Here is a 24,937-nt window from a genome sequence, read left to right as displayed (position 1 = left end):
ACGATAAGGCACGATGCCATACCATGAGTCACCATCACCTATCTGACTGAGATCGGTATACCTACAATAAATTAGTCTGTGTTGAGCGTGTACATAAATCCAATAGAGCATGTTTGGGATAAGCTTAAACGAAGGGTCCAAGACATGAATCATGCACCAAGGACCATAATGGAATCGAGAGCTGAGCTTAATGATGAATGGGAAGCAATGCCTTAAGAATTTATTATAAAAGTCATCCGATCCATGCGAAATCGATTGGAAAACGTAATTAGGATTAGGGGTGATAATATCAAATACTGAAAAATAAAGAAATTCATTTTGTAATTGATGATTTCTCTGTTCATAACGTCTTTCTTGCGTTAGTTTCAATGATGAATATTTAGGAAACTCTTTTTGTAAGTTCAATAATAAAGTTATTGTTTGCACATGACGTCTTTTTATGTTCATACTTCTTACATTAAAACTGAAGGTGTAACCTGAAATATCACTTTTGAGTCGATTGTTTTGCACTCAAGTGTAGTTTAAAACAATTGTTTCTAAAAATCCAAAATTATATCTATATTATTACCTATATTATTTTGTATTTTTTTATAAAGCAATTTTCCGACGTTCGGGACTAAGTTTGCGAACGCAGAAAATTTTAAAAGACTACCAGAGAACACAGAATATTTATATTTGGTTTACTTATCTTCTTCTTAGGGTGCCTGTCCATTTCGAACGTTGGCGATCATTCTGGCTATGATGACTTTGTTGGTTGCTATACGGAATAGCTGTGTTGAGGTCTTTCTATACCATGCTCTCATATTAGCAAGCCTGGATATTCTTCTTCGTCCTGGGGCTCTTTTTTCTTCAATTTTACCTTGCAAAATGCATTGGAGTAGCTCGTATCTGTCTTGATTTCTCATTATATACTTATCTGATGATTTGACAAACAACCTCCTTTCTGGATTAGAACGATACGTTTAAAAAAAACATTAGTTCTAAACAGTCTAATACATACACGTCAAATTTTGGTGAGATACAGCTATTAGTACAGTTCGTTCGCTGTATCTTTGCACATGTATGAAATTATTCACGAACTATTTTTAAATTTTGTCTCATTTCTACTCACAGAATATAAAATGTTGAAATTAGCCGCTTGTCCAACATTTAATAATACATCAGACAAAGACAGTAATATAACAAAAGTCTGTGATAAATTCTCATCATTGAACCTGCTTATTGTCAACTTCACAGCGTTGTGGTATTTACAACAATTATATTCATAATGTTTAATTTTCCATTACATTTTCGTGCCTTGAGTTTATAAATTTTCTCAAAAAGAGTTGTTATAACGACTAACTGTTCACTTAGTGTTGGATTCCTTGATGTAAGTATAAATTTTGCAGTTAAATTTTCTTACCTTTAATTTGACGTATCATTTTTGAATCTGGCTAAAACTCTGTCTAACGGATCGATATAAAACATTTGTTGTCATAAATATCAAACAAAATATTTTTTCAAGGTTTTTATTTTTAAAATATGCCTGGAAATACATTAAATTCTCAATCCCAACAACTCGTGCTGAATTTGTATGAATATTTTGAGTTGGAAAAAAGGAACGAAGGACCCTTATTGGCACCTTTGGCTTGTCTTCAAGAGGTATTGTAATGAATTGTATGTTGTTTAATAATTTACCTATCATGAAATTGTTTTTAATTAAAGAGGGTAGCTGCTGCCTTGAAAATATCACGGCGTACAGTATGTACAATTAAAAAAAAAACGAAAATAAAGCAATCCTGTCCTTTCAAGTCCAGGCAAAAGTAGAAGTCGTCGTAAAAGCAAGACAACTGATCTGCCTGAAGAAACTAAAATGGCAATACGAAACACTGTGTACAATATGTACCTACAAAGTAAGTATAAGTTGATATTGTACAAAATAAAAACGATCTGGTTTATACTCCAGTCAATAGATGTTTCACATCAAAATTAACATTTCTAAAATAAAGTTTCACTATTATTACAGTTTTTTTTTTTAGAAAAGCATGTTAGTCAACAAAGTTTGAAATGTGAATTAAAGAAAAAAGAAGTTGTTACTATGGGAAAACTAAGAGATATAGGATTTCAATATAAAAAGGATGAAGATCGTTATTCGAACGAACCAAGATTGCTGCTTTAAGAGCAAAATTCTTTCGTAAGTACTAGAACTTGTTTTTATGGATGAAACATGAATTTATTCAAAAGAAAATAAAACAACTTCCTGGCAAGACACTAGTAGCAAAAGTATACATAAACCAGAAGGTTTTGATGGTAAACGTTTCATAATTGTTCACGCTGGTTCTTGTAAAGAGTTTGTTTCTGAAGCAAGTTTATTGTTTGTTCTGAGTCTAAACATATTGATTACCATGGAGAAATAAACAACAACATTTTTACTAAGTGGATAAGGACACAAGTAATTCCTAATTTAGAAAAACCATCGTTGATTTTATTGGATAATGCTCCATATCATAGTGTTCTTTTAGAAAAGCAACCTACCACTTTTTCAAAGAAAAATGAAATTGTTACCTGGCTGACAACAAATAACATCCAATTTGACCCAAAATTTACAAAACCTGAATTATTACAAGTTGCAAAAATGAATAAAAAAGAAAATGTGTATGTTTTTGATGAGTTACTAAGAGAGCCTGGTCATGAAGTGTTGAGACTACCTCCTTATCATTGTGAATTCAACGCTATTAAATTAATTTGGGCAAATTGTAAGGCATATTACAATAAGCATATTGGTAGGGACGGCTATTCTGATAGTGCTGTTATAAATATGTGGAAAGAGGAGCTTAATCAATGTAATGGAGACATTTGGGAAAAATGTGTGAAATGAATGTGAAAAAAGACATACACATGAAATTATTTAAAAGTGGTATGTCCGAGAGCAAAATATAGTTGATATTTATACTCAACCCATCATAATAAATCCTGGAGATAGCTCGTATTCTGAAAGTGAAGGAAATATATAATTTTGATATTTTGTTTTTCAATTTATTTTAATAATTTAGTCATTTAGTCACATTTGTGGAAATAGGTTGTAACAAAGTAATTGATCCATTCTTTAGGCTAAAACAATGAAACCTTTTACACATAACTTTCCATACTTTATTTTGGAAACTACAGAGAAGTTCGATACACAAGTAAAAAAATTGATAAAAACCAGCTAGTATAAAAAATAAATACTAAGTCTCTAGGTATGCGACATAAGGAAAGTCGTAATACTTTAGCCTAACAGATTGAGCACTAATTTGTAACACCCTTTAAGTTTTCTTTTCCCATTGTTTTTATTGTTTTGTTTTGTAAAGTTTAATTAATTTTTTTTTTGTGTTAGTAACTTAGTTCGAAAAGCATGCACAAAAGTTTTTTATCTTTTAGGGCATTTTCTTATGCTTAAGCTTAAAAATTGAATGTCATATGTATACGATGTAAATGTTTAATATTGTATTTTGTATAAAAACTTTTTTTTCGTCCAGTAACTGGCTTCGGCTGTTGGATGCTTTGGTGTATAAATAAATAAATAAATAAATATGAGAATTTAAGTTGTTTGATCTTGGGTCCATGTGTCTCGACTACAGTATTTCAAATAGAGCATTTCTTCCAATAATCATAATAACGTTGAATATGTAGAAAACCCAAAATTACGTTCAAAACAATTCTATAATGAGTTTTTAACATCCAGTACAATAAATAAACACAAACAATTACTATAAATACGTTTAACGTTATATTAAACATTTGCTAATTATTTTATGAATATAGAAAAGACTTACGTTTGATTTAAACGCTTTGATTTAATTCATACTACTATGATGTGCAAAGATACAGCGAACGGAGTGTATATAGGCGAGTGGCTTTTGTCGAAAAAGGTAGATTTTATTCCACCAAAGCTAAACCTTGTTTTTTTCGATAGATTATGATGATAATATGCTTGTAAAAAAGTTTACTAAAAGTTTTTCATGGCAATTTTTTTATTTACAACAATTCTTAACAATATGTAAAAAATTGAATTTTTCGCTTCGAAACCACTTTTTTGATAAGTTTGGTTATGTTAAAGAGAAAGTTATTTTTGTAATTTTTTCCTAAAATGCTTACTTGAAGCATTAAATGCAAATAAACAATTAAAAAGGCCGACACAAACACAATTTTAGCGATTGTCGATTTAAAATAGTAGACAGCGAATTTAAAAAAACAAAACATATCAAATGGAAACTTAAGTGAAGTAGTTTTAAAATGCAAAATTCAATTTTGAAATTAACAATCAGAATTAATGAGATTTTTAAGCGATAAAATAATATTGTATGACACTTTACAACATTTAGCTTCATACATTTACGTTACAATAATCAATCTGCTAATTGTGTAGGTACAATGCATAACTAAAAAATTCAACAATAAATCTTGAAACTCAAGTTTCAAGATTTACTCATAGGCGACAGAGGCGAAAATATTACTGAACATCTAAAAATCATACAAACAAATTAATTTTGCTGAGAATGTCAAGGACTTTGAAAGCCCAAATAAGATGCAAACTGCTACGCCTACCCCCAGACTTCCTTCTGAATACTCTCCTCGAATGGGCGGTGAGGAAATATCAATTTATTAACGCTTGAAGCAATCGATGATTTTGAATGCTAGTTATGCGCGTGAAATTAATTTTTTTAATAAAATTTGTATCAACTAGACGATAAAAATTCAATATTTTTTGATTAAAGTGTCCTATAAATAAAAGTTAAAATAGATTTTAAAGTTGAAAAACGCCGCCTTTTTAATTCATTTTTGCATTTTGCAAAATCAGTTTCTATAAAGTTGGTGAATATTTAAATTTTTTTTAATTTTAGTAATTTTTTACGATTATCATGAGATCAATAGAATTTATCACATCTATTAACTGGTCTAATTAGTCTCATGAGTCACTCTCTCAAGCTACGTCTTAGGATAATTTTTAATAGAGTCAAGCCGAAATGTGAAGATACAATGAACAGACATAATAAACAATTCGGTTTCAGAGAAGGATTGGGAATAACGGAAGCTTTGTTCTCAATGCTAACACTACTTCAACGATCATGGGAAGTACAGAAACCAATTTACGTCTGTTTTATAGATTTTGAGAAGGCGTTTGATAGGATTCAACATGGTAGGCTGTTCGAATATCTAGAAATAATTGGAATATGTGATAAAGATCTGATACTTCTACAACATCTATATTTGAATCAAGAAGCTTCTATTCTGGTAGACGGCAAAGAAACAGACAAAATTTGTTTTCAAAGAGGTGTTAGATAGTGTTGTGTGTTGTCCCCAACTTTGTTTGACGTTTACTCAGAAATAATTTTTAACGAAGCCTTGGAAGGGCAATGTGGAGTTCGAATCGGGGGAGAAACTATTCACAATATCAGATATGCAGATGACACCGCGATCATGGCTGAAAGTATCGAAGATCTTTAATTATTTATAGATCGAGTCACTAGAGAATGCTGTAATAACAGACTAAGCATAAATACAACAAAGACAAAGTTACTTGTGGTTAGTAAACAAGACCTCGGCGCTATACAACTAATTGTAAATGTAGTACAAAAAGCAAACTGTCTTGTAAAAAGTATGACTCATTATTGTATAAATAATGCCCTAGTCTTAAATGGATCAAAGACCAATATGGTAACCTTTTCACCTTCTACTATGCAGATGAGTCCATTAGTAAAACTTGACAATGGGTCAGTTAAATAGCCACTCCACTAAGTTGTTAGGTGTTTACCTGGATTCTAATTTGTCTTGGAGCTCTCACGTTGATTATGTAGTGGGAATATTATCTGTGCACTGTTATGTTCTATGGCAACTTAGGAATTTTGTCTCCCTAGATATATTAAAACTTCACTATTTTGTTCATGTACAGTCAATTTTGCAATATTGCTTAGTTTGTCGAGGAAATTACTCGCCCGATCGTGGGCAAGGGTCCTTACCCAACATGTGTTCGTTTGTATAATAAATTACCTAATTATGTTAAAAAGTCAAATATTTATGTATTTAAGAGAACAGTTAAGGACTTACTCCTGGTAAACACTTTCTATTCGTTACAGGAATACTTGCAGACATCTTTTTAACAATTTGTATGTGTTTGTGTATATTTTATGTTTCTATGTTAACTGTTTTTATGTACTTATAGTTTTTACTGATCATAGATTGTATTTGACGCATTTCAATACTTGTAAAAGTCAGAGGAAATACAGAATATTGATTGATTGATTAATTACAAGAGGAGCATTTATGAAACTTAGATATATTCTGAGCAATTCCCAGCTGAACTTACAGCTGAGAGTTAAGTTCCTAAAATGTTATGTGTATCCTGTATTACTGTATGGATGTGAAACCTGGGTTATGAAGGGTTAACATGATGAACAAATTAGAAGCCTTCGAAATGTGGTTATATCGTAGAATGCTCAGAATATCATGGGTTCAACACATTTCAAACAGAGAAGTCTTGAACAGAGTAGATCAAGATAAAGGCGACTTAATAAAGATGATAAAGAAGAGAAAACTTCAAGATCTGGGGCAAATAATGAGAGGAAGCAGATACAGGATAATGCAGTTGGTACTTAACGGAAAGATCGACGGAAAAGGAGGAATTGGTAGGAAGAAATAGTCATGGCTCCGAAACCTTCGATATTGGACTGGCTTATCAGCAGATGAATTATTACATGCCGCGCAAGATCGAGAACGACATGGGAAATCGTCATGGAAGCGACCCACTACTAAAACTTGGGCACGGTACTCAAAGAAGAAGAAGAATTTACTGGTCACTACGGAATTTTTATTTTTGAAGCGTTTATATCCAAACCCTTCTTCTTCTTCATGTGCCCTGTCCGTTCCGAACGTTGGCAATCAACATGGATACTCTGACTTTGTTTACGGCAGATCTGAATAGTTCAGCAGATGACAATCCGAACCATTGCCGCAAGTTTTGGAGCCACGAGTGTCTTCTCCTCCCTGGACCCCTTCTGCTGTCTATTTTCCCTTGAACGATCAGTTGTAGTACTCTATATTTATTATGTCTCATAACGTGACCCAAGTATTCCAACTTTCTTTTCTTTATACTTATTCCTACCTCTCTCTCTTTACCTATCCGGCGTAGTACCTCTTCGTTGGTCACGTGCTCAGTCCAGGATATACGTAATATACGTCGTTAAGCCCACATTTCGAAGGCCTCTACTTTTTTCATCAATGTTGCGGTCATTGTCCACGCCTCCATTCCATATAACAAAACCGGGAATACATAACATTTCAGAAGTCGAATTTTGAGAGGTAGGGTGAGGCTTTTAGAGGTGAAAATTTGCTTCATGCTAGTGAACGATGCTCTTGCCTTTTCTACTCTTATACGTATTTCCTTCGCTTGATCCCAATTTGAGTTAACTGTTGTTCCCAAGTAGATGTACGAGTCCACGTGTTCAATTCTTTCATTGTCTAATATCAGCTGCTGTGGTGGTTGTTGGGTTTTGCTTACTAACATCCATTTGGTTTTTGTGATATTTAGTCTGAGTCCGTATTGTGCACTTGTTTTTCGTATCTTACTTATTAGGCAACTTAGTTCCTCCATGCTACTTGCTAGAATCACAGTGTCATCCGCATACCTTATGTTATTAATTATTTCTCCATTTATCTTTATGCCTTCTGTGCTTTCCTCCAGCGCTGTCTTAAATACTTCTTCTGAGTATATATTAAAGAGAATAGGAGACAAGATACAGCCCTGTCGTACCCCTTTCTTGATCTTAATTTTATTGGTCAATGTAGATCCTACTTTCACTTTAGCTGTTTGACCCCAATAGAGACTTGCTATTGTTCGAATGTCTCTGTAGTCGACTCCGATCTTATGGAGAACATCAATTATCTTTTCGTGCTTTACGTTATCGAATGCTTTTGCGTAGTCTATAAAGCATATGTACACGTCTTTGTTCATATCTCTGCAACGCTGGATGAGTACCTGTAGACTAAAAAGTGCTTCTCTTGTCCCAAGAGAATTCCGAAACCCAAACTGCGAATCTCCAATGTTATCCTCGCATTTTTTGCTTATTCTGTTGTAAATAACCTTGGTGTATGCCTTCGAAATGTGGTTAATTAGACTTATTATCCGATGTTGATCACAAGACTTTGCTTTTGGTTTTTTCGGTATGGCAACAAAAGTTGACTCTAGCCAGTCTTCAGAAAACTCCCCGCTGTTATAAATATTGTTAAAGAGTCTGACGAGTGAGTCTAGAAATTGACTGTTTGTTTCGCACAGCATTTTCAATACTTCCCCGTATACGTTATCGTTGCCTGGTCTTTTGTTATTTTTAAGACCCTTTATAGCATTCTCCACTTCTGATTTTAGAATAGAAGGGCCAGTATCATCATTGCTCAGTGTATACCCAATAGGACGGTCATCATTAAACAGTTGTTCCACATAAGTTTCCCAGATTCTAACTATTTTTTGTTGGGGTCTAGTTGTAGATTTCCATTATCATCGCACAGCCCTTTCGATAAAATATTGTAGCTTTTCTTTGTTGTGAGTTCCTTTATCTTCTTATGCATATTGTGATAGTCGTATACCTTTTCGCACTGTTCGATTTCTTCGCATCTCTCCGAGAACCATTTCTCTTTAGTTTTTCTTATCTCAGCTCTTATTCGTCTATGGGTTTCACGGTATTTGGCAGTATCTTTAGTTTTATATATCCGTCTCTCTTCCATCATGTCAAGGATGTCTGCAGTCATCCAGTCTTTCTTTTTTATCTTATCAGGTAGTAAAAACTTAGTGCTTGAAGTCCTAATCTCTTCTTTAATTTCACTCCACTTTTCCAGCGGTTCATTGTTATTTTTAAGGATTTTTGATATTTCGGTATTTAAATTCTCCTGCATCTGTTGTTTAATATTATGGTTGGAAAGGTTCCTAATATCTAGCGTTTCGGGCCTGTTCTTTACATTTGGCTTTTTTAACTTTACTTCAAACTTACATACCACCGGATTGTGGTCTGATGCTACGTCCGCACCCGGGTAAGTTTTTACGGCTTTGATGGAGTTTCTAAACCTGATTGGTGCAGCGATATAATCTATTTGATTTCTGATTATTTTACCAGGTGAGTCTGCCGGTGATTTCCAGGTATAGAGTCTACGGTGCGGGAGCTTAAAGAGAGTGTTAGTAAGTACTAGGTTGTGTTCTTGGTAAAATTGAACTAGACGATCTCCTCTTTCGTTTCTTTCACCAAGTCCGAAATTTTCCACTACCTTTCCAGTTTTGCCTCGTCCTACTTTCGCGTTGAAATCTCCCATTATAAATGTTATTTCATTCTTTTTGGTTGCCTTAATTAAGATTTCTAGTTGTTCGTAGAAGTCTTCCATTATTGTTTCCTCTTTGTCAGCTGTAGGTGCGTATATCTGTATCCAAACCCTATAAATTAAAAATTCTAATCTTGAGTTTTGATTACAAATATTAGGCATTTGAAATATGCCTAAAACGCTGAATTTAAACTTTCAAATTATGAAGATAATGCTTATTGACTAAATTAAAATAAATATTTAACTGCTTCCACATGTATTTAAAATCCAAATATCATAAATATTTATAAAATATGTATACGGTTGCTTGGATGCTAATAATATTGCTAATAAAAATAAAAAAATACATATAGATCTAAAAAACAGTAAACTTATTTTTTTTTTAAGAGAATGTTCTCTACTTTAAGAGTATTTGTCGAATTCATTCCCTGTTTGAAGAAAACCTGTATTCTAAAATTCAGTATCTCCTGTGCTTTTATCTATTTTTTTACAATATTTTTAGGGTATTTGGATTAGAGATAACCTAGGTCCAACACTGAAAAAGTCAGCTCACAAACATGTTATACTTATGACTGTAGATGACCAAAGAAGCTTGTTACCATTTGTGCCACAGGTAAGCAGTTGCCACTTAGAATTCAGTAAAAATTCTAAAGATTTGTTTACTGATAGCAAACTCACAGTTTTATAAACAATAATATTGTTTTATTAGGAGTAAAAATTATATTTTTTGTGGCAAAGCTGTACGTTTGACGCACGAGGGGAGCAAGTCAGACTTAAGCCGAGGCACAAAAAATTATTTTTACTCCGAATAAGCGATTTTAGCGCTACCTTATTTTCACTCATTATTATAATATTTTCACATATTATATATTTTCACCCAAAAGTACGAGTATTAGGTCTGATTCCCAAGATTCCACGGCATCACGTATTATTTTGTGCATAGATATACCAAATATTTTGTGTACTGCAACGACTGTAACCGAAGAATTGTTGCTAGTTTCAGAAGTCCACTGTCGTTTACGAAGCTTTTGAACATTTGACTTTTATACTTTTGTGCTTATCAGTCAAAGTGGTTTACTTTTATATCTCGACGCAAAAGTAACATTTTTATAGTATCAATAACGTCACAAAAATTAATACTTTTGTGAAGTTCTCTGCCATTCTACTAATGTGTTCGTTCCACTCCTGTTTTAGTTTCGTCACACATCCATTTATGTCTTCTATATTGCATCCTTTTCTTATGTATTTCCTTTTCTCCCTATCCAACAGGCTTTCTCGAATATTCGTCGGAGTATTTTTATCACTGTTGTTTCTAGTAGGTACCTTTCTAGTACCTGACACGTCTCGTTTTAGATGTGTCAGGTCTTGTCTCCGCCGTGTATGTTAATATAGGTCTAATTACTGCTTTATAGATTCTTGTTTTTATGTATTGTATTAGGTGTTTGTTCTTATAGATTGTGTCATTCAGAGATCCCGCAGCTTTACTTGCTTTCAAGCTTTTTGGTCTTACTTCTTCTTCAACATTTTTTTCAAAATTTATTTTAACACTAACTAGTTATTATAAAATTATAATTCAATACCGACCTAAACTATACAATCGAATTACGTGGATTGCCCATTCTGCTCTACCAGAGACAAATTTCTTTGAATGTCTCTCATAAAGTCCTGGAGGGAATTCAGATCAATTTCTCTCAGTTATTCGTAAATTCTTCATCTTAAATGTTATTTATCCTGGGCTTTTTAGCCTTCATAATATACCTTTAAGTTAAGCCCAAAAATACTCTATTGGACGAGCCTACTAACAATTCGGAAAATTTTCGTTTTTGGACACAAAAGATATGTGTTGTAGTAGAGACCAGTTTTGGCTATCTCGACTAATGGCATGATAACCAAAACATAATATCGGCATTAGCATGATGTTCGTTGATAAACTAAAGCAATTTGGTAAGGCAGTTATCAATATATCTCTGACTAATCAAAGCTTCACCCTCACACTTCCTACAAAGATCGGGATACACTCCTGTTGGAAATTACGCATGAGACAAAGATTTTATCTGCAAATGTTACTTTATGTTTGTATCTAACATTGTCAGGGCATTCTTCTAAGTTGATCGTATAAAATCCTGCGTTTTCTTTATTTCAGAATCATTCAAAGTAAAATAGTTTTCGTCATCTAAAAAATAATTGTTTCATTGGCAAAATATACCCGCCTCAGCAGCTTGATATATGAAGGAGTTGCGGTTGAGAGCACTTTGAGAACTTACAATTGTTTTGGATATTTATAAACATTCCTCCTTAATTCCAAATATATCGTACTCTTAAAAGATCTATATTGACTAGACACTTTTCTCGTTGACATTTTAACCTGCATTTTTGCTTTTTTCGCCAGTCTTTCTGACCTCTGTGCAATAAATGCAAGTGGTCTTTTACTTTTTGGGAGATTCAGTCATGATATTCCTTGCTCTTATTCTGGCATTGTTTCATAAATGATTCTGTGTCAAATGTTTTCTTTCTGGAATATTTCGTAAATTACAGCTTTGAGTACCTACCCAACCAACTTGTAAATACTTTTTCTTATCTCTAATTTATACGATATCTTAAAGCGAAATCTTCAAAATAAATAAATCTCAACAAACAATAAAAAGGAAAATTGATATTATTTTGTTTTTGTTAATATTAAAGCAAATAAAGTTTGTGCCAAACTTTTAGAGAATACTTTAGTTTTGATTCCTATGAACTTATTTACGGTGCCGATTTCTAAACCGCACCTCTTACGCCTCTTTCGCAGTAATCATTTTTATTATTTTCATTATTAACTTATTGTCTACGACTATTCCCAATCTATACCATTATTGTTATTTCTATATTTATTTTATTATATCAGATTTTACATTTGTTCACTTGCTGGTAACTTTATTTAATGGTCTGTTTATTATCTATAGAATGAACTAAATAAATAATGAGAAGTACAAATAAAATAATTTTGCGACTTTCGAAATTTTCGTTTTAAAAAAAATCTCTTAGAAGTATTATTAGCTGGTACTTTTTATATCTGGTTACAGATTCTTAGAGATAATAAAACTCTACAGTACGTGGATGGAATTGCGGTACACTTTTATGAGGATCTTAATAACAACACCTATCTATTAGACGATGTTCATAAACAATACCCCGACAAATTCCTTTTAGCTACAGAAGCTTGCGTTGGTAAGTAACGCTTTATTATTTTTATACTAGTCGTAGCTGCCTGGCTATTTGGGCATATAGTTATGACTTAATTTATTCGCAGTTGTTTCGGTTATTTGTATTATTGACAATATTGTTCTGGACCTCTTAAACCTATTCAGATACCTATATCTGGATAACGTATGGTAGAAATTCATAATCAGTTCGGTATCTCTATTTCGTTTATTATATTACTATCATAATCATCATGGCTTATTCACTCCTGGCGGAGTGTTTGCCGCCCTTTTGGGCTCTCTGATTCATTTATTGCGGAGAATCAGTCCGCTGTTGTTTTTTTTTATTATTATAGCAGCGTGTGTGACTTGGCCCTGTCTACAATTTTCGTCCATTCTTTCCGGTCCTTTCAGCGCCCAATTGTAGATTCTCAGCTTCTTTATGTCTCCTAAGACTGATCTCTCCATCTTGTTTTGGGTCTCCCCTTTGGTCTCTTTGTTGTTGGTCTCCATTCAGTTATTCGCTTTAGCGTAGAGTCTGGGTTAGCTCTTTATGTGTGTCCCAGCCACCTGAGCCTTTGCGTCTTCACGAACTGGATTATGTCTTCACCCTCGATGACTTCTTTAATTTCTTCATTGGTTAATCTTCAAAATTCGCCTACACTTATCCTCACCGGTCCTATTGTTCGTCGAATTATCTTTCTCTCTAAGATTTCCAACCTCATTTCATTTTTTTGTGTTAGGCACATCGTCTCTGAACCATAGGTGATCACTGGCCTGATTGCAGTCCTGTAAATTTTTAATTTGGTTTTCTTACCAATGTGATTTTCTTTCAGGAATTTTTGGTAGTTCCAGTAGGTTTTATTACCCAGTAGGATGCGTTCATTTATTTCATCCGTTTCATTATTTCTGTCATTCACCATCACTCCCAGGTATTTAAAACGATGTACTCTTTCAAATGTATATGCACCAAGCTTAATTTCTTTCTCTGTGTTCGTATTCTCTCTCTCGAGAAAATCATATTATACAGTATTGGGTGAACTAGAGAATTATTTCACCCCCAAAAAGACTGTGATTTTTGTTCTAAAATAGAAAACAAGATAAAGTCTAAGCTATTATAAATTTGAAAGAACCCAATAATGAAAAAGAATTGCAAAGAATACTGGGCATGATCAATTACCATCGCAATTTTATACCAAATTTATCAGATGTATGAGCCCCATTAGGAGAATTGTTAAAAAAGAATACAGTTTGAATGTGGACTAGAAGTCACACACACTCATTTATTTTAATAAAAAAGTTAATTTGCTCACCACCAAATCTTGCAAATGTTGATGAAAATATTCCAATAATAATTCAAACAGATTCAAGTCAAAATAATGGTGGATGTGTATTATTACAAAATCTTAAACCTGTATCTTTTGCTTCTAGATCTTTAACCGATTGTGAAATCAGATTTAGCCAGATTGAAAGGGACCAAAATGCAATCCTATTTTCTTGTACTAAATTTCATAATTATATTTATGGTAGAGAAGTTAAGGTTTTCACAAATTATAAGCCATTGCTTATCATAATAAAGAAAGGCATAGCAGAAGTAGACTCTCCTAGACTACAATGTAAGAAGGTGAAATTATTAAAATATGACTTAACTGTAGAATATAAGCCAGGCAAGGAAATGCTGATAGCTGATTTGTTGTCTAGAAATTTTTTGAAGGAAAAGGTAGAGGATAATGCTTTTGTAACGGAAATATTACATACATTAAATATAACAGACGAAAGGAGAAAGTAATTTATAGCTAAAACTAAACAGGATAAGAAGCTTCAAATAATTAGAGATTTTTGTGAAAGAGGGTGGCCGTATTGTGCATCGAGGGTACCTTACATAGTAAAAGATTATTTTAATATTAGGCATGACGTTTACTCATTAAATGATTTGATGCTTTATAGGGACAGATTCATAGTTCCGGTTTCTTTGCGGCATAGGATGTTAAAGTTGCTTCATGAAATACACTTTGGGGTTACAAAAACACAGCAAAGAGCGAGACAGGTATTGTTCTGGTCAAATATGAATAAGGACATAGTGGATTTTTTTAGAAATTGTGTTGATTGTGAGAAAAATTAGAGAAATAATGTTAAAGCGCCGTTAATACTAATAGAAATTTCAGAACTGCCGTTTCAAATGCTAGCGGCTGATATTTGTGAATTTGGAGGAGCATCTTATTTAATTGTAATAGATTATCTCACAAAGTGGATTGAAATTATTCCGTTGAAGTCCAAAACATCCCAGTCAATATTAAATTCGTTTAAGACTATGTTTACCACTCATGGGACTCCTTTGGAAGTCGTATCTGATAATATGCCTTTTGGCTCTTAGGAATGTCGAGAATTCTCTAAGGAATGGAATTTTAAATATGTGGCATCTAGCACTAGATATCCTAGAGCAAATGGGCAGGCAGAACGAGCTGTCCAGATAGCTAAAAATATGTTCAGGAAGTGTGAAGATCTTCAGTTACCTTATTAGAATATAGGAACACACCACTTTTAGAATCAGACAAATCCTCAGCACAACTCTTGAATAGTCGTAGACTTAGAAGCATACTTTCAGTTTTACATGAAAAATATTTACCAGAGCAGGTAGACCTAAAAAATGAAAAAAATAAATTGGATAATAAAAGAAAATTGTACAAGCACTACTATAATCGAAATACAGCTACAAAAGAAGAATTAATTGTAGAGATAATTTGTCTATAAGAGAAGATGGGCAATGAAAACCTGCCGTGGTTAGACGAGGTTTACAAGAGCCAAGATCATATGTTGTTAAGAATGATTGCTGCATATCTTTTGTAAGGTAAACCATGTGCAAATTATTTGTATCTATGGATGTGTGCTTATTTAAATAATTTTGTGAATGAATTGATGATGTGCATGACTTAATACACGAAACGTCTCTAATAAAAAGATGTAGTAGCTGATATATGTTCTTTTATTCGCCCACTTTTGACAGAGAACCCTCTACTATCATAGTGAACTACATTATTATTTTCCAATAATCTGCCTTTGTATCTAGAGTTATGCCTTTATCTACAGCCGTGTTTATATATATTTTAATTGTAACTTATTTTTAGGATCAATGGGTATTGTTTTGGGTAGTTGGTCTAACGCTGAAATATATGCTTCCGATATTATGCAGGTTAGTTTTTACATTTTTTGTAGTGTTACTAATTAGTCAGTATTTAATTTAATTTCCTATAAATTTAAAATAATAATCTAATTATACATCGTACCAAAAATAATAAAATCTAAATATTTTTTCACAGGACTTAAATCACTGGGTTACAGGTTGGGTAGATTGGAATATAGTTCTGAATAATAAAGGAGGTCCCAATGTAGCTGCCGGAATGGATTCTCCAATTATAAATTATAACTCTGAATTTTATAAGCAACCTCTTTATTATGCAATTGGACACTACTCCAAATATTTGCCAGTAGGTTCTAAGAGAATTTATTCATCCCAGTGTAATGATGACCATTTAGTATCCCAAGTTGCTTTCAAACGTCCTGATGGTGGAATAGCGGTGATCATTTTAAACAAGTACGTATGTTCCTTAAAGCAGATTATTCACAATAACTTTAACGAGGTATACAAAAATCACATGGAAATTATCGCATAGTAACTTACTTTGACCTGCAGAATACTATCAATTTTGATGTCTGTGACTCCAATTTTATATAACATAAGGTGATATCGGTAGAAGTTTCAGACTCTACATCCTCTCTATCCCCACAGTTTTTCGCAACATCAGTGATATTTGATCTATTGTCCACAAATTCTACAGAATTCTTACATTTATCAAAAGAAAACTGTGTATTTAGTTCTAGCAAGAAAAACCTCTTTCTAGCTTAATAAATATATTCACCATAAAAACTCGCCATAAAAAAGTTAAACTAGCAATGTCATTTTGTTAAGTTATCCAATATTTGTAAACAAAAAGCACTACGTAGTATTATACTTATAATGTACTATAGCAGTACGTTTGGAAAGCCTCAAACTTTTCCACTTTTATTTACAGTCCAGGACAAAGCTGTTATTCCTAGAATATAAGTAGGTAAATTGGCAATAATAATTTTAGGCCTGTATTGCACAATACCTTGGACATGCTTCTGAAAGCTGCTTCGGTCTGCTCAATGTTGCATCTAATTTTATCGTGATTCTCTGAGATAAAATTTAAATGTAATCCAAGTTACACAATTTGATCAACTTGGTTAATACCTTTTATGTGGCCAGAAGTAAAACTATAAATGCAATCATACAAACGTAAGAGATAGTAAATATATGGAGAATCCGTACATTTTAATCACAAGCAGAACAAAAAATTAAATACAATATTTAAACCTACAGTTCTTTCTATGATAAATTCCAAAGCAGGGTGCAGGACAAAGACCACTAAAATACTCTTTGCACCAGTACCGATTTTCTTTTCTTATTTTGTTTTCGGAGCAGACTATATATCTATAAAAAGAACAAGTATAAGAAACTTGTAATACTTATAAATAATTATATAAAATAATGCAAAAGTTATCTTTTCGTGAGTTTTGCATTAGTTGTTTCTGGGAAAAGTAAAATGCCTTTCTATGAATATTAACCTCATTTTAGTTGCCGATCTTCTCTTTCCTTTATTCAGTAGTACACTATACTTTTTAACAATTTTTTCTTTGTGTAAAAACAATATAAAACCTTTATCTAGTAGCGAATACGTTAGGAATACGTTAGAGATAATGCCATTTTAGAGGTTGTATGTTCTTCAGAATATTTTAATTTAAAACCTGTATCTTTTAAATATATATATATATATATATATATATATATATATATATATATATATATATATATATATATATATATATATATATACGTGATGGATTATGTATTAGACTCAGTCATTCCTTTACTATCCTTTAAAATTCCATTTAAGAAAAAATATGTTGATGATATCATTTTGGCTATACCCAATGACAAGGTAGATGATCTATTAGATACTTTTATTGGTTATGACCCCTACATCCAGTTCACTATAGAGAGGGAAGATGGTAATTTGTCCGTCCCCTTCCTCGACATGATCAGGGAAAACAACAACATTAAAATAGATTGGTATCAAAAACCGACCCATTCTGGTAGATACCTTAACTACCACTTATACCATAATAATTCTACCAAAGTCAACTTAATCAAACAGATGAAAAATAGAGTAATAAAACTATCAGATCCTTCATCTCATACAAAAAACCTACAAATCCTACAGAAACTTTTTATTTCAAACGCTTATCCAACACCATTAGTGAATAAGATTTGGTTTAATACTATCCATACCGAAGATATTTCACCTTCCTTCGCGACTAACAATGCTGATCCTGATGTCTTAAGTGGGAACCCAGTCTCGGATACTCCTATCAACAAAAATTTTTCATTACCATATTTCAGAGATATCACTCCGGGGTTAACAAGAATTTTGAAAAGTGTTGAAAATGGCTTTGGTAATAATAATAACCACATTAAATTTAATGTGGCTTGTAGATCAGCCCTAACAATTAATAATCTTTATTCTAAGATAAAAGATAAGACTCCCATAGATAGGCTTAGTAACATTGTCTACAACATTCCATGTCTCTCTTGCAACAATTCCTACATCGGTCAAACATCTCAATTATTGAAATCACGTATTACACTACACAAAAGTGATTCTCGACTTCACCCTGACCGTTGTGCATTAGCCAAACATGTCCATTCCACTGGTCATCTCATGGACTATACGAACACTACAATTCTCCACCGTGAGAACAATAAATCTAAAAGAGAGTTCATCGAAATGTCTTATATTTTCCTTAACGATTTCTCCATTAATGTTAAGAGTGACATTAAGAATCTAAGCGATATATACCACTTCTTACTTAAATCAGATATCAAGAACAATACAACATCACAGATAACTAACTTGACTGATATATCCATTAACAACTAACCTACCTTTATAATTAATTTTCATTAACTAAAAAAGATAACTTTCCCTTGCTTTTCTTAGATACATCTCAATAAGATATAATAATGAACAATAGAATATAATTAAATAAAGAAAATCAAAATAATATTTCCCTATACTGGGATTTAATTTCATTCGTTTTTTACCAATGAACCTTAACGACATAAAGATTCATAAGAACTACTGAATTTGTCAGCGCTTGCGTTCTGGCTAAAACAGAACCTCACTTTTAAACTTTCTAAAAATGCGTGTTAAGTTCAAAGCTACCATACATTTCAAACCTTAAAAAAAACTTTTTTGCACATAGTAACAAAAAACACCACTATATTACTAGCAAAGTTTTTTAATATTCTAACCCTACAATTCTAAGTTACGGTAAGATCAGTAATGTTTTAATAGATAATATATGGTAGCTAATTATAATTTATTCTCTTTCAGCCCTGAAGAAGCCAAATTAATTCTCTTTGGCGAAAACGTTCGGCGAAACAATTGATACTCATTAGAGTCTTTCTTGCAGATTTCCCCAATATTTAAGAGTTTACTATATATATATATATATATATATATATATATATATATATATATATATATATATATATATATATATATATATATTTATATATATATATATATATATATATATATATATATATATATATATATATATATATAAACTAATATTTAATATTAAAATTGTACATAAACCCAGAACTACTTTTACGTAATGCATAAAGATTAATCCCGAAATCTCCTTCAGATTTGGTATCGTTATCGGAATCTGAATTTAACTAGAACTTGACATCTTTTACTTATAGAATAACTCTGGCTATATGGATCAGTGGTACGTTTTAGCCCTCGCCTACGGACCGGATGTAAAGGTCAATTCCTTAGCCTTGCCTTTATTCTGTTGCATAGACTCAATTTTTATTACTTATTTCAATACAAACCTCGCTGGCGTATACAGTCGATATATCCTTCCCTGGCTCACAAAAATAGTTAAACGGAATATAATCGTCTTGAACATATAAAAGCGGTATTTTGCTTTTGACATATTCGTTATAAATACTTAAGAGGTTAAGTTTTGTACTATTTACATATACAGACTATTTTGTATTCTGTTGTTTACTTATTAGGAGTAGTTTGGTTTTCGGTATGTTCAGATGCGGACCTGCTTTTTTACAGCTCTCTACGACACTGTCAAGAAGCGTTTGTAGAACTTCTTGACTACAAGCTAGAAGAAGAAGAACTCCGTTCACAAAGTTATACCACATTTAAGTTACCAATAGGCATTAAATAAATTCATGTAACACTATAAGAAAAAACCCCTTAGGTCTAAACCGAAAAATCCAGTTTATATGGGATTTCGATATTTCACCTTGTTTTTCATTAAATATTAAAAAATTATTTAAGACATGAAATTGTTTCTCTGGAAGTATGTGATATTCGTATACGATAATAAGTGATATAATGTGGAAAGCACCCTGGCACAATCAAAAGTAAGAAATCAATTGTTTTTGAGTTACAGAAATTCAAAATGTTGGTTTTTAGTATTTTTAAATAATACATATTTGTTAGATCTACAGAGTTTTTAGTAAATACGAGCAACTAACTGCAGGAAGTAATTCTTTATGAAAAATAATAGCAGTTTGCTCTATAAACGTATATCTGCCAATGCTTCGTTTTCCGAGATAGTAAGTGTTAAAATTTTTTTCTTAGAAACTAACGATTTATTTATTTTCTGGAACTAGTTGCGATATACAAAAGAAATTAAGATTTGGTTATTGCGTATTTTTTGGCATAAAATTAGAAATTTTATGTATATCATTGGCGCGAATACGGGTAATGGAATCTATTTAAAAAAAATAGAAAGAGGAGAAAAGTACGCCACTGAGATTTTTTAAATTAAAAACCGTTTTCGAATTCTTTGTTTAATTTGTGACAAAATTTTTCGTAATTTTCATGGCTTTAGTACAATCTTAAGAACTCTCTAATGTCACATCATTAAGTCAGATCAGTAACAGAAAGTACCATTAATAAAATTTTAAATAAGGGCAAAGATGAAATTAATGTTCTAAATGACCTGCTTGGAATTTGATATAAGATGCAACTTACGACCGCACCTATAACAGGTTTTAACCAATTTTTACTCCAGTTTTCTACTTATATAAAGTACATACAAAGTCTCAACCTTTATTAAACACAAATATTAAAAGGATGAACATAAAATGAAAAGAAAAAGAACTAAAAAGCCATGAAAAGTCAAATACTAAACATAAAAACGACGACAAATAAGTAGATTAGAGATAAAACTAAAATAAGAGATGTCGGAATAGAAAAAGTAAAACTAAAATAGCAATTTGCAGGGCACAATATCAGATATAAAAATGATGGTTGAAATAATCTAATCGTATAGTAGATACTTAAGGTATATTTAATTCCATAATTAATGCAAATAGTACATATTTAATTATTTAAGTGCTGTGATGATTTGACAAATAATACTGTATGGGTAGCATATCGAATATTAAACGATCTTCCTATGAGTATCTACCATCTCTTCTAATGCTTGTATAAAAACTTCTAATATTACCAAATACAACCTTTCCGTAATCCTCTACACGTAAAACTATATCTCAGATTGTAATTATCATTGCGTACTTTGTGGAAAACATTTTTCCAAAGTCTTTGAAGTATGTCTAAATGTTCAGACATAATATCTTTATAAGGGCATAGTAAACTAAATACATATTTATAATTTTTAGGCATGATCAACAAGTGCAGAGAAAACTAGTTGATTGTAAGAGGAACAGTATTACTTTAAATCTAAGTGCACGCTCGATAACAACGGTTTTGTATTGGTAAAAACGTAGGTATCAAAATGTTGAATGTTGATTTGATTGTAAAAACTATTATAGATTATTAAAAATTTTTCATTACATAAATTGTTTTAATTAAACACTTATCTTTAAGTTATCGCAATATCTTTAAACCAAATAAAAAATGTACTGCTGCCATATAATTATAAAAAAATAAAGGATTTTATCTCTCCCTTACCCCTACTTCATAAGCTCTTTGATTCTAAGGCAAGTAAGTCTTTGCACCTTTTTTGCTGTATCTTTAGTAACCATACCACTGATGCATATGTAATTGTTGGTTTTACCACCATGGTATAATTCCAATATAACATTTCTAGTTGGCTTTAAACCCCACATTTTTCCATGAGTACTTCTGGGTACCATTAACTTAGTTACCTTTCTTTGGTTATTCGCTCTATGTGCTGATTCTAAGTAAGCTTTGAATATACTATTACCCCAAGATACTTTATTTAACTAGAATCAGATATGTACTTACTTACTCCGTGGCGTTACAACCCTTCGTGGATTTTAGCCGACTCGACAACATGTCTCCACTGTTTTCTGTCTTGAGCAACCTCTATCCAATTCTCCACGCCCATTGTGCTTAGGTCTCCTGCTATATTGTCTCGCCACCGGAGACGAGGGCGTCCGCGTGGTCTCCTTCCAGTTGGGACTTCCTCCCACACCAGTCTTACTGTTCGTTAAACGCTGAAACTCCTTTGAAGAACTGTCTCGCTTGTTTGTTCTTTCTTTTTTCTTCTATATCTCTGATTATTTGTTTCTGATATTCCCTCTTCTTTCTTTTCATTTGTTTTCTTTTCTCTGTTCTTCTTTGTCTATACATTTCATTGTTGTTGTGTGAGGGGTTTTGTAGCATGTTCTTTCTAGACATATTTCTTGCTGTTATGAAGTGCATGCATTCATCATCGAACCATTTTTTGTTGTTTTCTTTTTGTGTCCTAGTATTTCATCTGATACGCTTATCAGAGCTAGTTTAATATTTTTCCAAGCTAAGTCTATGTTGTTATAGTCTTCTGTCTGTGTTAGAGCGATTTTTATAGCCTTTTAAAATTTTTGTTCTGTCTTCTTATTACGTAGAACTTTGCTATTCCATAATTGTGTTGGTGTATTCTTGTGTTTTTTTGGACGCTATTCTTGCCCTTATCTTCGCTTTTACCAGAAAATGATCCGTGTCTCAATCAGCTCCTCTTAGGCTTCTTACGTCTAGACAGTTACTACCCCTCCTGTCACCTACTAGAACATGACCGATCTGATTTCTTGTGACGCCGTCGTCGGAGACCCATGTTTGTTTGTGTATTTTCTTGTGTTCGAACATTGTCGATTTTATTAGTAGGTTGTGGGACGCTGCAAAGTCTATTAACCTTCTTCCATTATCGTTGCTGACATCGTAAAGATTATGATTACCTATTGTTGGTTTGTACGCTGCTTCTTTCCCAATCTTTGCATGGAAATTCTATAAGATAATATGCATGTCCTGTTTGGGTAGATTATTTATCAGTTCCTCTAGTTTCTCATAAAAGTTATCTTTTACATGCTCTTCCTTTTCCTCTGTCGGTGCATGGGCAGCAACTAGGGAATAGTTATGTAGTTGTCCTTTGAGTCTGATATAACAGAGTCTTTTATTAATGGGTTTGAAAGTTAAGACTGGCCCCACAAGACTTTTCCTGACTATAAAACCAGTGCCGAATTGATGTTCCCGTTTGCTTCCGCTGAAAAATATTACTGATTTATTTGTTTTTAGTGCACCTACTCCAGTACATCTAATCTCTTGTAAAGCAGTTATGTGCATGTTTCTGGATTCAAGTTCTTTGACCACCTGAGTTAAGGCTCCAGGCCGATATAGGCTAAGTACGTTTGAGGTTCCTATATTCATTGTCCTTTGTCGTCGCTTTTGTCGTCTTAAAAGATCCTCCTTATCCGAGGCATATGCTTCGTTTTCATAACTACGTTTTTTTTTACAAGAAGGAATAGTTAGTCCCTTGCTAAACCCTCCACCTTTCTCATCCATGCCATCAGATATGTACCATTTAGCTTTAGAGGATCCAAGCTATCTAAATTCCTCTTTCTTGTAAATTTTATGATTTTGGACCTTCTGAGGGCTTATGTAAAGCCCTACAATTAAAGGATATTCTGCAACAAATCTCAGAACCTGTTGTATTATATTTCTGACTGTTTCATTAAATTTTCCGTGAAATAGGTCACGATGCTTTCTTTTGTTGAGTTTAGCTATCAGGCCATCCATGACCAGATTCAATTGGAGAGGAGATAAAGACAAAGTACTCTTGTGATTACTTCTTAGAAGCTGTTATCGAGAAATGCACCAAAGCATCACCTCTTGATTTTTAAGGATATATTCCACTCCCTGTACGAGAAAGTTTAGTGCCGGTTTTACAGAGTCCTACTCGATATGAACTGCCTCTGTTATATCGGATTTTCAACCAGCACACCATCTCCAATATACTTATCGAGCAGTTTTATTATAGTCTTCTGTACGAACGATATCAAACTTATCGGCCTATCGGTTGAATCATATCAATTCTGCTCATTCTGCCTGACACCTTAACTCCAACCTAATAGTCGGTTTCTTCCACAAGTATGATAAAAAAATGTTTTAATGGGTTTTTTGTGGAGGCCAATATTCCGCCTTTTATGTTTTTTTAAAGAAGTAACATAACTTTATAAAGGAAAAATGTAGATTTTCCAACAAATGGGATCTCTCTTAAGTAGTGCTGCTTTTTAAAACTTGACCATAACTCTTACGATGACTTGCAAACCCAAAACGCACAGCTAGCAAATAAATTTTTACACGCTTCAAAAATACTTTTCCTCTTAATTCTTTGGTTTTTAACTAAATTTGATTTATGCCAAATTATCATTACATCCAACATTTCTTTCTAGCAAGGTAATCAACATAGTTTTAAGTTTTAAGTTCTTTTGAAAAAACATTGTAATTCATCTTTACTGGAGGAGAGTACATTGAGAAAATAAAAAAAAAGGAAAGTTTAATCCACTTATTATCATGCATGAAACGACAGATATGTGCGCCAGGTATATAATTTAACGATTCAAATTTTGAATGAAAACTTTGCGAGAACAATTTTTTTAGTTGCCATTAAAGAATTTAATGGGAAAAACAACCAACTTAACTAACTTAATTAACGAACTTGTTTTTAGCCAACGTTATACCGTTATACAACGTTATACAACGTTTATTAGTGAATTAAATAGTTTTAACGTTTCCAGATGCTGCTGCAATTTATGTTAAACCCTACTGGTAATTTAAAACTTTTTTGTCCTAACTTAATTCATTGCACTTGTGTAGCCAACGGGGTAAATAGCAATGCAGAAGAAATAAGAAATATGTTTCCGCTGATAAATGATTTTTATAAATTTTATAAAAAAAGTTTACGTAAAAGCTCTGTTAAAGATGCGGATATATAAAGAAAGACTTCTCCACTAAGACAGCCTTTTCACCTAAACCAGTAATTATAAAGTGGCTAACATGGCTAAAAGCAGTTTTTAACTT

At 32.5% G+C, this 24,937-nt stretch overlaps 1 protein-coding gene across 1 annotated transcript in view; it reads left to right on the top strand.

Annotated features, from left to right (window-relative positions):
• LOC140443609 (putative glucosylceramidase 3) overlaps positions 1-21,471 on the top strand; it is a 54,698-nt gene extending 33,227 nt beyond the window's left edge. Inside the window, exons 5-9 of the mRNA XM_072534960.1 lie at positions 9,824-9,934; positions 12,384-12,528; positions 15,626-15,690; positions 15,818-16,092; positions 21,298-21,471. Coding sequence (XP_072391061.1) covers positions 9,824-9,934; positions 12,384-12,528; positions 15,626-15,690; positions 15,818-16,092; positions 21,298-21,397 — 696 coding nt within the window. The 3' untranslated portion in view covers positions 21,398-21,471. The remainder of the gene's footprint in view (positions 1-9,823; positions 9,935-12,383; positions 12,529-15,625; positions 15,691-15,817; positions 16,093-21,297) is intronic.
• The last annotated feature ends 3,466 nt before the right edge of the window (positions 21,472-24,937 follow it).

This window comes from Diabrotica undecimpunctata, chromosome 6 (genome assembly GCF_040954645.1).
Source record: "Diabrotica undecimpunctata isolate CICGRU chromosome 6, icDiaUnde3, whole genome shotgun sequence".
NCBI classification, from domain to species: Eukaryota; Metazoa; Arthropoda; class Insecta; order Coleoptera; family Chrysomelidae; genus Diabrotica; species Diabrotica undecimpunctata.
The sequence above is the reverse complement of the archived record's forward strand: the minus strand, read 5'-3'. Positions and strand labels throughout refer to the sequence as shown.